The sequence below is a fragment of the Mauremys mutica genome, chromosome 1 (assembly GCF_020497125.1).
Source record: "Mauremys mutica isolate MM-2020 ecotype Southern chromosome 1, ASM2049712v1, whole genome shotgun sequence".
NCBI lineage: Eukaryota > Metazoa > Chordata > Testudines > Geoemydidae > Mauremys > Mauremys mutica.
Window position 1 is genome coordinate 47,250,883 of NC_059072.1, and position 15,707 is coordinate 47,266,589.

The 15,707-nt window shown below is 39.0% G+C and overlaps 1 protein-coding gene across 1 annotated transcript in view; it reads right to left on the reverse strand.

Annotated features, from left to right (window-relative positions):
• CFTR (CF transmembrane conductance regulator) overlaps nucleotides 1-15,707 on the reverse strand; it is a 145,914-nt gene that overhangs the window by 113,758 nt on the left and 16,449 nt on the right. The window contains exons 3-6 of the mRNA XM_045002362.1: nucleotides 15,192-15,303; nucleotides 4,887-5,102; nucleotides 2,039-2,128; nucleotides 447-610 (exon numbers count right to left, since the gene is read on the reverse strand). Of these exons, the coding sequence (XP_044858297.1) occupies nucleotides 447-610; nucleotides 2,039-2,128; nucleotides 4,887-5,102; nucleotides 15,192-15,303 (582 nt within the window). The remainder of the gene's footprint in view (nucleotides 1-446; nucleotides 611-2,038; nucleotides 2,129-4,886; nucleotides 5,103-15,191; nucleotides 15,304-15,707) is intronic.

The window sequence follows — 15,707 nt, forward strand, 5'->3', positions numbered from 1 at the left end:
ATGACGAGGCAAAAAAAAGTTGAGATCTTGCTTTGCAAGGCAATGGCTGTAAACACAGTTGCAAAGCAAACAACCAAAACCTATATAAATACCGAGATTTGGAAACAGGACCAGATTTTGTGCTTATCAATGGAGCCCCATTGATTTCAGTCAGAAATATCCCCCATATGTGAAATAATCTTACAAACGAATCGTAAGACTACCAATTAATTATTAATGTATTAGTTGATTAAAGAAACACATCACATTAGCCCAATAATATTTTTCTACTTTTCTCCAAGTTCTTCTATTGTGTTTTCTTTACTTCAGATATCTTTTTGTAATCCTGTCCTCAGAAGAGCAGACTCTAATGGAGTAACATTTTTAAGTGAGGACCATAAATCTCATAAAGCAATATGCCTTGTGAAAACATACAATTATTTAGAACATCTTTAAAACTTTGTCACCTGTACTTCATCATCATTCGTCCTAACCAGGCTTGGAAAAGGGCCATGATTATCAGAACGCCAAATCCACAAAATGCTGAGGGCCCTAACATCTCCAACAGCAGTCCCATCAGTAGTACCACTTGTAAAGGTGCAATCCATACAAAATGAGCCAGTGCTAGCCCCTGCAAAAATCCACAGCAAAAAACCTCAGACAATATGAAAGAGAGAGGAGCTATTGAGGTGATACTCTGAACAATTTTCACCAAGAATAGGAAAAGAATTTCTAGTAGTAAAACAAGTTTACAGAGGAGATTTTGTGGTTCTGAGCACATAGCAATGTGGGTGTTAATTACACTGAGGACATACCAATGCATATATACATTCCACACATGAGCTTTGTTTTTTTCAAGGGACAAAGTTCAGTTCACAATTCTCCTCAAAGCTGTATAAAGACAAGGTGAAATCCTGGCCCCATATAGGCCTGTAGAAGTTTTGCTATTGACTTCAAAGGGACCAGGATTCCTCCTTGCCCCCTCCCCTGTATGTTTTCAATCACTGCCAGATGAGACAAGATATATGAAAGAACCTATGAACAATTATTTCAAATTCTATTTGAAAGAGAGACTCAGACTGTATATGCAATTCATTCAAAACAGCCTGCTCCCTATATGGTCATCTCCCTCATTTGTTTTTCCTGGGATGGATTTAGGGCCCACTCCTGTAGTCCTGAGGGCCAAATAATGCCACAGATGATGCACACCCTGAGAAACCAAAAACCTCCCAAGCGTTAGGCAATAATCGCTGGTACGTGCAGAGAGGGAGTGAGGAAGATGTACAAGCAGCATAGAATTCCCCTCTGTGGGTTGGCAGCTCTATGGTTTTGGAAGCAGGGGCATGCAGGTGGGAGCAGTTGACGGGGGGGAGATAGCTGATGCCTGCAGCATCCTGCCCCTAGAGACTAATAGCTATTTGCCATACAAGATGTATGGTGGGGGTAAAAGTCAGTAACATACTAGTATTTGTATGACAGCATAGATCCTGAGGGATCCATGCTATCAAGGGGTTTGGAGAGGGATGCACAAGATATTATTTGTCTAGCAAAGGGTTTGCACTTTTATCCATAACCACAATAGCTGATTATCTCCTGAGTATCACATGAGTAGTTTTACTCTTCCTGTCTTCCTCACACCTCAGCTTTATGCAGGTGGAAGTGGCATGCCTCTCTTCCCAATAGGATGGTCAAACAGACACTCTGTGGCATGAAATTCATAGATTTTCTAGGCCCTTCCATCAACTGAGCAACATACAGTACTGTACAAGCCACGTGCTACTACTAGCACATTAGTTTTCCAGGTTTGTGCTGCTATCTCGCCGTCTTGGGTACAGGAGATGGGCGAAGATGTGGTCTGAATCAGCCTCTCCCTGACTACACACCCACACATCATGTAAGTGGGAATGCAGTTTGGGATTTTCTTAAGGTGAGCACAGCTCACCAGAGTTGGTCATTTATTGCCATTGCTTGACTTCTAGAACTGTTTGAAGTTTTGCAGTCACTCACTTTTGTTTCTGTGATACAACAAATACAGGAGCTTAAACAAGCAGTGACATACCTCATCAAATTTGTTCAGATTGTTGGAAAGGAGACTAATGAGTTGTCCAGTGCTTATTTTATCTAGGACTCTGCTTGACAGTTTTAATGTCTGCAAAATAATACAAAACAGTAGATGAATGGCCTTGTAACTTACTTGAATAAAAGAGAACAAATAGAAATAAAAATACTAATAAACAGCCAGTGAAACAGTAATACAACATTTCATTTGTTATCTTTGTTACAAAAAAAAACACTTATTAAATCCCTTTTATTTATGTCACTAAAGTTTAATGTATTCATTATATTACTTTGCAAATATTGATCTTTTTTTAACCTAGCTTTTACTTTGTTGCATATTCCTATATGTAAGGCAAGACTGAATTATACATGAATCCTGAGTGTTTCTGTGTCCCAAATGCTCTACAGCAGTGGTTTGTTCAGGGAAAGCCCCTGGCGGGCCGGGCCAGTTTGTTTATGTGCCGCGTCCGCAGGTTCGGCCGATCGCGGCTCCCAGTGGCCGCGGTTCGCTGCTCCAGGCCAATGGGAGCGACTGGAAGTGGCACGGTCCGAGGGACGTACTGGCCGCCGCTTCCAGCAGCTCCCATTGGCCTGGAGCAGCGAACCGCGGCCACTGAGAGCCATGATCGGCTGAACCTGCAGACGTGGCAGGTAAACAAACTGGCCCAGCCCGCCAGGGGTCTTCCCTGTATAAGCAGCGAAACAAGTTTGGGAACCACTGCTCTACAGTGAACATCTTCACAAGAATTTCTTGACAGACATGGTGAAATTTGCAATGAGCAGTGGCAACTCCATAGTTAAAGTTGGGTTCTATTTTGCACTTAACATGGGATTTCAACCACTTTGTTTTTATATAAAATCCACACCCGACCTGTCCCAAATTTTCAGCACAAAATTTCTGAGTAAAGCTTGAAACTTCTGAGTATTTTCCTATAAATCTATTAATGGGTTTCTAATTTATAATTAGTTAACAATTTGTGTTTTAAAGTTCATATTCTGAGTCTTATGTTTTTTCAGCCTCATGTAGCTTAAAAATAACAACTGTAGAAAGTCAAAAATGTGTGTGTGTGTGTGTGTGTGTGTGTGTGTGTGTGTTAAGAATGTGGGAATTGGTCTGGAGTTATATAATTGCTTTAACTACAAGAAGAAAACAATTATTACCACTATTCATCACATAACTACATCTTTATGCTAAACAGTTAGCTAATGGAGAACAAGATTTACTTGGCTACTTCTTCTCTTTGACAAGGTATGCAGAAAGCTTTTTGAATAGTTTAGGGGAGGAATATAACACAACCTTTTGACATATGCCCCCAGTAATGTTCCTGGAATCCAAAACTGATGATTGACACTTGATGCATGGGGGATGGATTTTACTAGCCCAGGAGATTTTGTATTGCATCAGCGAAGAAGATTTTCAACAAAATAGCAAGATTTTCATTGTTCAGGAGATTTGCTCAACAGTTTCACAAAGCAAAAGCTACTGTGCTGAAGATTCTGTTCTTCATCAAACCAGTGGCTCACTTCAGCTAGCAGGTCAAGTGTATGAGTATGTTTGGGGGCCCTAGAAGCATAGAGTCTAAGACTACATCTACACTGGCACTTCTGTCAGTATAACTTATGTTGCTCAGAGGTGTAAAAAAACCACCCCTCTGCATGACATGTTACACCGACAGAAGAACCGGTGTGGACAGCGCCATGACAGCAGGAGACAACTTTCGTTTTGACATAGCTATCACCGTTTATTGCGAGTGGTTTAATTATGTTGATGGCAGAGCTGTCTTCTTTCGGCATAGAGTGGCTACACGAGCAATCTTACAGCGGCACAGCAGCATCAGTACAACTGTGCCGCTGTAACCTTGCTAGTATAGATGTGGCCTAAGACTACCACTGGATGTGATCTGAAAAGTATATCCTCTCAGCTAGTTTTGATAGTTTTTTATCTAAGGATAATTGTTTTCGCACTGATTTGATTATAATGGGGGACATGGTCTTTTGTTATGTAAGAACATTATCATACAGTTGTCAAAATGTGATTGTGCACAAGATATTCCTGGTCGAAGGTCATTTTGAATAGGTAAGGAGAATCATCAGGATTTTACAACAGGAATGAGCTATGATCTAAAATCTATTCGAGCATAATCCTTCTTCCACACACATATACTTCCATCAGCAATGTGCTGTATTAGCTCAAAATCTGCCTGTTTTCAGTATGTAGTATATGAATAACTCATGAATTTGGCTAAATATAGCTGTGTTTGGTAAAAATCACCGTCCTTTTGAGATTTTCACATTTTCAAAACACAGAGCACCTGAACATCTGTTACTATACACTTTTCAGAGGAAGGAAGAATCTTGGTAGACAAATCATTTCAGGGCACCAGCTTCTAGATAATATAATGCATATATGGGCACCATAAAAAAGTCAGCATTTGCCAACCATTATTACATATCACTATCTGAGAAATCACAGGGGATTTCCCCATATTTAATATATAACATAACAGTGATGAGTGTGTGATATTTGTTGGAAAATATTTACTTTTTAATGGTAACCACTGAATGCTTCCAATTCTGTAGATCAACAGTATCAATCTGAGGGCAGATTTGAGCCATTTAAAAGGAAACCTTCAAAATGACAGCCAATAAATAACTGGGATGCATACTGTAGGGTAGCTTTTCCTTGTGCTTTATGTTCACTTTATTATTCCAACCCAATCTCTCCTACAGTTTGTTGCCTAAATCTTCCCCTCTTCTAACCTCTTCTGAAAATGTTCTTGTGCCAGCAACATACACTAAACGCAATAATTTTGCTTTCTTATTCATTCAAGTGAAAGTGAAAAGGCTACCTTTTTGTAAATTAAACTAAACATGGCTATTCTCATTTGCATTCCTATATGATGAAGGCCAAATATAGCAGGGTGCAGAAGCAGTGTCCTCACAATGAAGAGAAGGCACAAGCCTATGCCCAGATAGTAAGCTATGGATCGCTCATGGGAGTTGGTAGGATCATAGGAGGCTATTATTCTTCCCAGTAAAAGAGGTTGCACAGCTTTGGTGACTTCCTGCAGGAGAAGACAAGAGAAAGCATTTGTAGTTAATTTCTTTTTCAGAACAGACAACTTTTTAAATTCAAGATATATCAACCATTCATGCTTGCTCTCTTCACAGTTCAAATTAAAAGAAGATACAATAGCCATAAAGCGCTTGATTCACCATGGCTTTACTCCAATTTTATGAGTTTTATGCTCTTGTAACTCCATTGAAGTCAGTGTAGTTATGCCAACATAAAATTGTATTAATGCAATAGTGCAGGGGTTCGCAAAGTGGGGGTCGGGACCCCTCAGGGGGTCAGGAGGTTATTACATGGGGGGGTCGCAAGCTGTCAGCCTCCACCCCAAACCCTGCTTTGCCTCCAGCATTTAAAATGGTGTTAAATATATAAAAACATGTTTTTAATTTATAAGGGGGGGGGTCACACTCAGCGGCTTGCTATATGAAAGGGGTCACCAGTACACAAGTTTGAGAACCGCTGCAATAGTGAAACCAGTCCATAGACTTTCAGAATATCTACTGCTCTTGAGAGATGTAACTCATGTTATAGTGCTTAAATTAGCAATAGGTTTCTAGATTTACTTTTCAAGCTCATAGGGGAAAGATTGTATTCTCAAAATGTGTCTTACTCATAAAGAGAAGAAAAACTGAAGAGAAACAATATAAGCAATTAGTCCATCCAGCCTTTCCTGTGTGTACTAGGTAAACTCAGCTCAGTCATGCCTGTGCTGGGTTTTTTGTTTGTTTGTTTGGTTTTGTTTTTTGAGGCCCTAATTTTAGCCTTCTGAACAACTGAGTTAATGACTCAGCACATTTGTATCCAGAACTACTTTAGATGCTGGTTCTTCACTCTAACCATTGGGCACCAATCTACCTTGTGTATCACTGGACCAAATAAGACACAGCCAGATTCAGAATATGTCCTAAAGCAAATGTAAGCAGAACAGCAGCAGCAGAAATAGGGTGCAACATAAGGGAAAGGATAGTAAATAATGAAAAAAGCATGAAATACAAATACTCTGGTATAGCTATGCGGATATTCATCGACCACTATATTTATCTTGGGCCTGAGATTACCTTTGCCCCTCACCTCTCCTTATACACCATTACTGCTGTCACTAAATCCTGCTGGTGTTTGCTCTGTGCCATCAGAATAGGTCTGTTTTCCCCCATTTCCTCTGTCTAGGCCTTGCTCAGTTTCTTGTTTTTGACCACTATGACCTCTTCCTCTTCACACACTCTACCTCTCACCCCACCCAAAATACAGATGCAAAAATCACTTGAGTTCCTTGGTATGACTTTCTCCTTTATATTCTGTATAAACCACAGAAGGGTTGTGAAATAAGAATGAGCTCAGTTGTTTGTTTAATTGTTAGTGCTAAGAACTTTGTGTGTGTGAGTGTGTCTCCTTCTCTCTTCCCGTCATGTTTGTTTCTTTCCCAGCAAAGAGAGTGAGAGTGTCAAATATTAAACAAATAGACAGTTGCAAAACTCTCTTTGTACAGATGTATGATACACTGTAAATGTTCCTAAGTGGTGCCCCCAAGCTACTGAGTGCCAGGGAGAGTCACCATGCAGGAAGAGAGGAAGACTTGAGCAACTGGAGCTCAGTTGTAACTCAGGGTTTTCAGTGATAAAGAGGTCAGGACTTTCCCCTTTGATTTTTCTTTTCCTCTCTACACTCTTTAAATTATTTTTGGTTATCAAAACAACAGCATTAACAACTGCATTTACATCATATGCTACAATCTCATCAGAATAGAAAAGTTAGTTGACTGTTTCAACACAGGAAATGAAAGTTTATGCCCTGAATAGACCACCTTTGTTAAGTACTACCTTTGCTGGATTAAGTAGAATTGTGTCAACACAAATACTGTAAACTTGAGTCCTGGTTTGACAAAGACAATAGTGTTCTTAGTAGGCAGAAGGAGGAGTGTTTACAAAACACACACACACAACATTAAGCAGCTGTGTTAAGACCATCTGCATCTATGAGCAGCAAATCACAACTTCATACATCTCATAAAAATGCAAAACAAGGACATGGACAGTGGTTTCAAGGACGTGGGCAGTGCTTTTTTTCACATTCCCTGAGATGCAAAGTTAAGTTTTATACATCTGTCTTAAGTAGCATGTGCTCTGGTATTTATAATTTATTCCATTTATGCGTCAGTGGAAATACCATGCTCTGCTACTGTGTTTGTTGTGTATATAGAGATATCAAATACGTTTTCAGCCAATTCAGCAGGGTGATTTACAGGTTTACAAGAACATACAAAGAATAATGACTGGCAATGTGCCACATTATTTGCTATATCATGTTGGCAGGGGAGGTGGGAAGAAATTTATAATGTTTTCCAAGAGATCATATATGCAAGAGACTGATATTTAATACACACGGAGAAAGGCAAATTTGGGTATTTTTCACATTATTCTGTCCTGTAATTCTGACAAGTTAACAGGTAACAAACATTAATATAACTGTAAACTAACTAGAATGTCTTGCCTACCTGGTGTGAGATATGTGAACCTGTGTGGGAACCAATAGGATTATTTAAAAGAATATTCACCTACTGAGTCACTCTGAATTCTGCAGACATTAATCATAGAAATGTAGTGCTGGAGGCAACCTGGATATTTCATCATGTCCGGCCCACTAAAGTTTAGGCAGGACCACATAAACCTAGACCATCTTTGACAGGTGTTTATCCAAACTGTTCTTAAAAGCTTCCAGTGATGGGGATTCCACAACCTTCCTTGGAAGCCTATTCCAGAACTTCACTGCCCTTATAGTTAAAAGCTTTTCCTAATATCTGACCTAAACTTCCCTTCCTGCCAATTAAGCCAATTCTTTCTTGTCCTACCTTCAGTGGACATGGAGAATAATTGATCATGGTCCTCTTTATAACAGCCCTTAACATATTTGTAGACTGTCAGATCCCACCTCAATCTTCTTTTGTCAGGAACAAACATGCCTTGTGTTTTTAACCTTTCCTCATAACCAGGTTTTCTAAACTTTTTATCATTTTTCTTGCTCTCTTTTGGATTCTCTCAAATTTGTCCACATCTTTCCTAAAGTGTGGCATCCAGAATTGGACACAGTACTCCAGCAGAGGCCTCACCAGTGCTGAATAGAACAGGGCAATTACTCTACAACACTCTTACTCATACACCCCAGAATAATATTCACCTTTTTTGCAACGGCATCACATTGTTGACTCATATTCAATTAGTGATCCTTTTCAGCAGTACTATCACCGAGCCAGTTATTCCCCATTTTGAAGTTTTGAATTTGCTTTTTCCTAATGAAATACTTTGTCCTTATCTTTACTGAATGTCATTGTGTTGAATTCAGACCAATTTTCCAATTTTTCAAGGTCATTTTGAATTCTAATCCTGTCCTTCAAAGTGCTTGAAACCCCTCCATGTTTGGTGTCATCTGCAAATTTTATAAGCATACTCTCCATTCCATTATCCAAGTAATTAATGAAAATATTGAATAGTACTGAACCCAAACTGACTCCTGGGCACATACTAGATACTCCCTCCCAGTTTGACAGTGAACCATTGAGAGCTACTCTTTGATTATGGTCTTTCAACAAGCTGTGCACCTACTTTATAGTAATTTAATCTAGACCACATTTCCCTAGTTTGTTTATGAGAATGTCATGTGGGACTATATCTAAAGCCTTACTAAAAATCTATATTACTATACCATGGCTACTGCTTCCCCCTCTATTCACTAGGCCAGTAATCCTGTCAAAAAAGGAAATTAGGTTGGTTTGGCATGATTTGTTCTTTACAAATCCCTGCTGACTATTCCTTAGAATCCTATAAAGTGCTTACTTGTTCCAATATCTTTCCAGGTATTGAAGTTAGTCTGACTGGTATATAATTTCCTGGGTCATCTTTGTTCTTTTTAAAGGTCAGTACAATGTTTGTCATTCTCCATTCCACAGGGACTTCACCTGTCCTCCATAAAATCTCAAAGATAACTGGTACGGTTCTGAGATTGCTTCAACTCGTTTCTGAAGTATTTTAGGAGGAATTTCATCAGGCCCTGCTGACTTGAATATATCCAACTTACCTAAATATTCTTTAGTCTGTTCTTTCCAGATTTTGCCTTACGTTCCTTCCCCCTAGTTGTTAATATTAATTGTGTTGAGTATCTGATAACCATTAACCTTTTTAGTGAAGACTGAAGCAAAATAGGCATTGAACACCTCAGCCTTCTTGAGTAGCACCCAACCCCATTTTTGCATGTGTCCATAGAGTAGCTCAGCAGTGGACATGCAAATGGTCAGTTCTAAAATGACACAACAGGAGAATTTCAGGTATATTCATTCTGTTATCTACATTTAAAGTGTTATAGTGTAAATGACAGCAGTAATAATTACCCAGGTATGGCTATATTGATTTATATTGCACCAAAGTGCATTAGAGGTTAAAAAGCCCAAACAAGTACTTTGAGAGCAAGGAGGGGGGAAGTTAAAACTGTTTCTGCATTTGTTATACAGTTAATTTGCCTGAATGGACACTAACCAATATACAGTTATGCAAGTTTGCTTGAAAGAGAGTATTCTACAGAGGTATTACAACTGTGCTCACAACTAAGTGGTTAACTGGCTAGAAAATTGCTTGCAAGAAGTGTGGGGTTTTTTTCTTTAAAGAGACATTTAATGGTGGAGGAATATGAATGTTTAGGGCAGCAGGGAAGCAGATACACTGAACAAACTAGGAACAGTTTGATGAGCCTAACACAACAATTTATCAAAGTGAATTATAGCATCCTAGGATGCCAGAATGCACGTGTCTGCCCTTCAGTAACATTGTTACCTAAGGTGCATGAGGTGAGAGAGAGAGAAATTACTAGATCTACTGAGAACAGAGCTGTGGTGCTGGTTGTAACAGGTGCTATACGAATAGCAGGAATTCAAAAGGAAAGCAAGGATAAAACCCATATTCAGAGAGGCTGCAGAAGGGTATGGGACTGAATAAGATTTCTAGTGGTGACCAACAAGTGCAACATGAAGGCACACACCCACACGCACCATTGGCCTAAGGCTCTGTTCCCACTTAAATCAATGGCAAAGCTCGCACTGATTTCAGTGGGAGCAGGGCTTGAAAAGAAAACGAACAGCTTTGACAGGGGAATTTACTCTTAGTGTTTGCCATGAAAACCAAGAGCTTTATCTCTTTGTTTGGTACTTGTCATGAAAGGTATGGAATTTGCCTCCAATGTGCTATGTTTCACACACATCCTTAATCTGATGGCTGGTGATTTCTTAAGTAAACAAGAATGTGGAGAATATGTACGATCAAGCTGCGAGTCAGCTTTGAAAGCGCACTGCTGTTCTGCCCACATCTACTTTCAAATTCTGCTTCATTGAAGATGATTCCATGGGGAAATTACCTTTCACATAAACACAGTCCCACCACCCCTACACACACACACACACACAAATATAGGGTACTTGCTCTTTCCAATTCTAAAGTCTGAGACTCCCACCCTTGTCCCACTGCCACCAAATATCTAATAATGCACACACAACTAGTTGAATCAGATTTGTTTTCCTGAAGCTTAACTTCAGTGGACACTGGGCTACACATCTGCGGCCACCTAGTCATCTGTCATTTGGAAGAAGAATTAAATATGTGATGTTGTCTAATTTCATATATGTACAGTGAGTATGCAGATATAATAACCTGGACTGGTGGAGTTTCACAATAGTATACAGCACAATTTTACAGGTTTTTTGTTTTGGGTTTTTTTACAAAGCCTGAAGTCCTCACTCAGACTCCAGTGGGAATTGTGTTCATGAGACTCAAAATCTGGCCCTATTCCAGTGCTCCAATTGTCAGCCTTTGTTTTTCAGCAATCACTTTTAAAGTATCTTTTGGCCTCTATCAGATAGAGAGTTTCTAATCCATCTAATATTTTGAACATTGTTTTTGTATAGTGTTAACTTTTTAAACACATCATGAGGAATACAGAGTTCTAATATGCTGGAGCAGCCAGTGTCAGTTTACACTATTTTCTTGTTGTTAATTTCTTTATGCAGAAAAAGTTAGGGCCAGAACCTTAGACTGAATGTTTGGCTGTAGGTGTGATTTCCCTTGTTTTTGTGAGTTTGAGCCAGACTCTTACAGAATCATTGCTACACACTAGCAAACCTTGAACTGTATGCATGTTACAAAGGACTCATTGAACTGTCAGTTTTTCTGTATTTCCTTTCCCCATCATTGCTGATTACAAGATATTTTGTATAAACAGAGACTTATCTTTCCTAATCAGTCTTCAAAGCTAATCCTTCTGCCACTGAATGATATTACAGTCCAGTGCTTGTGACACAAAAAAGGTTTCCCTGTTGATGAATTATGAGGTCACAAAGAGGGATGGATTAAGGTTAACTGGCTCCCACAAATACCCACCCCAAAACCCTCAAAGATTCAGGATTTAAAGATAGCCCATTACTCCCTGCCCTATCTTCATTTTCACACCAAGAAACTCTTCCTCACTGCCTGAAAAGCTAATAGTATGTTAGGGACCATTAGGAAAGGGACAGATAATAAGTCACCAAAAATCATAATGCCACTATATAAATGCATGGTACACCCACACCTTGAAAACTGTGTGCCGTTCTGGTTGCCCCATCTCAAAAATGATATATTAGAATTGGAAAAGGTATAGAGAAGGGCAACAAAATGATTGGGTCATAGAACAGCTTCCACATGAGGAGAGATTAAAAAGACCAGGATTGTTCAACTTGGGGAGGATACAATAGATATCTATAAAATCATCAATGATGTGGAGAAAGTGAATAAAGAAGTGCTATTTACCCATTCTCATAACACAAGAAACTGGGAGCACCTGATGAAATTAATAGGTAGCAGGTTTAAAACAAACAAATGGAAGTATTTCTTTACACAACGCACAGTTAACCTGTGGAACTGTTTGCCAGAGGATGTTGTGAAGGCCAAGACTATAACTGGGTTCAAAAAAGAGCTAGATGCATTCATGGAGGATAGGTCCATCAATGGCTATTAGCCAAAATGGTCAGGGATGCAACCCCATGCTGTGGGTGTCCCAAAGCCTCTGACTGCCAGATGCTGGCTCTTGATGAGAGAGGATGGTCTGACACAGTATGGCCGTTCTTATGTTCTCTTGAACCTGGCTGCTCTCCTCCTTTTGCAAAGTCCCAAATCATCCCCCTCTTCACCTCAAGGGAGCTGAGGGGTAGAAGTATCCCAGGCAATATCTCTTGAGAAGCTGATAAAATTCCATGAGTGCATTTGGGCATTATGATGATTTTGTGGTGGGAATATGTGAAATGAGGTTGGTGTGGATGTTAATCTTGCCTGGATTGGTGATTTCCTTGATTTTTAGTGATTATGCACAGAGGAAATGCATTTGAGCAACCTGTTCTCAAAGATGCTTGATTAATTTTCTGTGGGAATACCAGCTCAGCACACACCCAGAGACCTCTGAATAGCAACCAGAGTGAAGCAGAAGCCAATGCAGGCTATCAAGTACAGATACACTAGGCCCTCCAAGTAGATGAGCAGCCACAATCTGCACTAGCTGAATCTTTTCAGTAGCCCCAAGTGGACCAGAGTAAAACAATCAAATCTAGAGATTAAAAAAGTAATAGAAAACTCTGATAAGGGATGGATCTGAGAGAAATGTGTGCAACATCAGCATGTAAATGAGTTGTCCTGCTGAATGACACCAGGCCTGAATTTGTGTGTGTCTGTGTGCACGTGCACATTCAACAAAAACATGTGTACTTCTGTTTCTTTTAGTACAGTAGCACCAAACATTACATTTTTAAAAACTATTAACTTACACTGCTATGGCTCCCTTATTTTTGTTCCTCCTCTTTTTCACTTCCATTTCATCAGAACAATTTTCCTTCTAAAGTACGTTATGTTACTTTTCCTCAAACCCTTTGCTGGCATATTTCCCTCAGACTATCTTCTCCTCTCTCCTTCCTTCAATGTTCTATTCTCTCCTTCATTTCCTCACCTTCATTATTATTATATATTTGTATATTACAGTAGCACCTTCTCTAGTCAAGAATCTGGGTCCCACTGTGATAGGCACTGGACAGATAAACAACAAAGAAAATGTTCCCTATCCCAGAGAGTTCATTGTCTAATTTAGTCTTTGCCTATCTGTACACACAAAGAGAGAGGGAGAATTGGTTGACTCCTGAGCTCCTATTTTCCTGCTTTGCACACCTTCACCAATTCAAAATAGTCAGAAAGCTACTTAAAGGAGTAACCAAGGGGAAACAGACGAGTATTCTGGTGGTGTATACCGGGTAACTTCTGCAGGCAGCTCTAAACTTCCCCATGAATGGAGTGTAGGACAGGATGGGTAAAGAGGAAGTAGAGTACATACCTCTCCAACCAGATCCTTGCTGGGGTAGCTTCTGACTGCAGACAGTGTAATTTAGAGGAGCCCTGAGGCTGTTCTAAATTATGCCAGGCAACCAGGGACTATTTCAGATACTAGCCAGCTGAAAGCTGGCTTAGGAACCACCCTTCCCTGACACCTTTCCTCATCTGTGCATCTGAGGATTGAGCCCAATATCTCTATCTATCCAGAAATTGTGTCTCTCTGTCTATAGCTACGAAAACAGAGACTTTTTGTATATGCAGTTAGAGACTTTTGATAAATCTGGTTTAAAAATGAAAAATACCCTTTAACTCTTACATTCTTAACCTGAGAACTCCATAGAAGTGATTATTCAGCATCAAGTTTTTTATTTAAAAAATGTAACACAACATGACAGAGTTCTTAAAATACTAAACTACACAGGGCTGATGTGAATAGTCCAAAATATCTATTCAATGTTGTTGTACATAAAAAGGGTTACCCTTAATTTATAAGAACATATGGTATGTAGTTGGTTCTACATGTTTTGTTTTGGTTTTTTCTTTTTAAAAAAGGTGGTGGTTATTAAATAGTTTTTGAAAAGGAAGCAACAGGATTAACCAATAGAGGCAGGTATCCAACACTTAGTTTTGGGTTGTTTTTTTCCAGATTAAACAGAATGGTAAATTTTACAACTTCCCGCTTCTTCAATGTATTGTCCTTTTAAACTTCGTGACTCCATTTTTTTGTCTAATGATGCCCAGAGCTACAATCAATCAGCTGTATGAAATACCACTGTGTTGTTACTGACAAATTTGTCAGTAAATTGTAAATATGCACACATGGGCTCAGAACTTGTTAGCTATAATGATGTCAATCAAGATTTGGCTTCAAAACTACTGAAAAAGATTTGTTATTTAGACTTGTCATTCAAAGAATTAAAAAGAAGGAAATGACACATAATGTAAAGAGCTTCTATCACTCCTACATTCATGTAATCGGAAGTCATTATCTAGAACATCTCACCATTATACACATCCTTTGGGCCAAATATTGCTCTCTGATGCACAGCAGACATACAAAAGAATGATGCCAATGGAGTCATTCCACATTTACACCAGTGTAACAAAAAGAAGAATGTAGCTCTTTTTTTCTTTCAACGGGGTAATGAGACTATTGCAACACCAGTAATAAACCTGTTGCATTTGTTTGATCACAGCGCTACCCTGACCTTAGCCACAATACACCATAGAAACTAACTATCAGTTTTACGCAATCTATTGCTAAAATCCATAGTCTAAAGTGAAATTAAAATAAAATGCTGATTATATGAATTAAACTCCCTTTGATGTAAATGGGCGATGCTCATGCAGATCACTGGTAGCATGCAATAATTTATTTCATATTGATAAGAATATCTTATAGGATTTAATTCCAAAGGACATTAAAGAACTTTACTACTTTATAGACTAGATGTTAAAACTAGATGTTAAATCCTGATACATTTTAGGGGTTCAAGGCACCAAGAGCCAATTGTGAAACTCCACAAGCTATGTATACTCTACCTCCCCAGTATTTGTAGCATCTGTGCCCTTGTAATCTTTATACACAATGTCACAGAGAAGAAAATGTAGTTCTTAGTATGATTCCTCAGTAATTTAGCAATCACCGGGATTGCTACCAACATTCCAAGTTTACTCAACACAAGAAAAAATCTTACCCCTAAATATAACATTATTCCATAAAACATAAATTTCCAGAAAAAGCATCGTCGAAGAGCGTTAATAAGTTTGGGTTTTTTCTTTGAAGTTGCCAGCTCCCTGTCCCATTGTCTGAAAAGGAACCAAAAAACAAGACCATTAAGTTGTGTGAGCAAATACGTGAGTCTACAGCTCTAACATAGTTCAATTCACTCCAGTATATCCAAGGAGATTTAGCTAAGGTGGCTGATGAAACAAAGCCTTGCAGAGACCCCAAAGATCTGACCCTCATTGACTTGATAGCTCAATAAAAGTTCAAATCTAGTTCACCCACATATTTGGCAGATTTATATACTCAGCCATACATCACCCTGCAGGGAGTTAATTCATGAAAAGGTCACGTTGTATGTTTTAAAGAAACCTGCTGTACTTCTTAAGACCAATACACAAATAATAGGCAAATAAAAGTTTTGGAGCTCCTCCAGTTCCTAGCAAGAAGAAAACAAAGAGAAGCTATTCTAAAATGTGACTTTTTA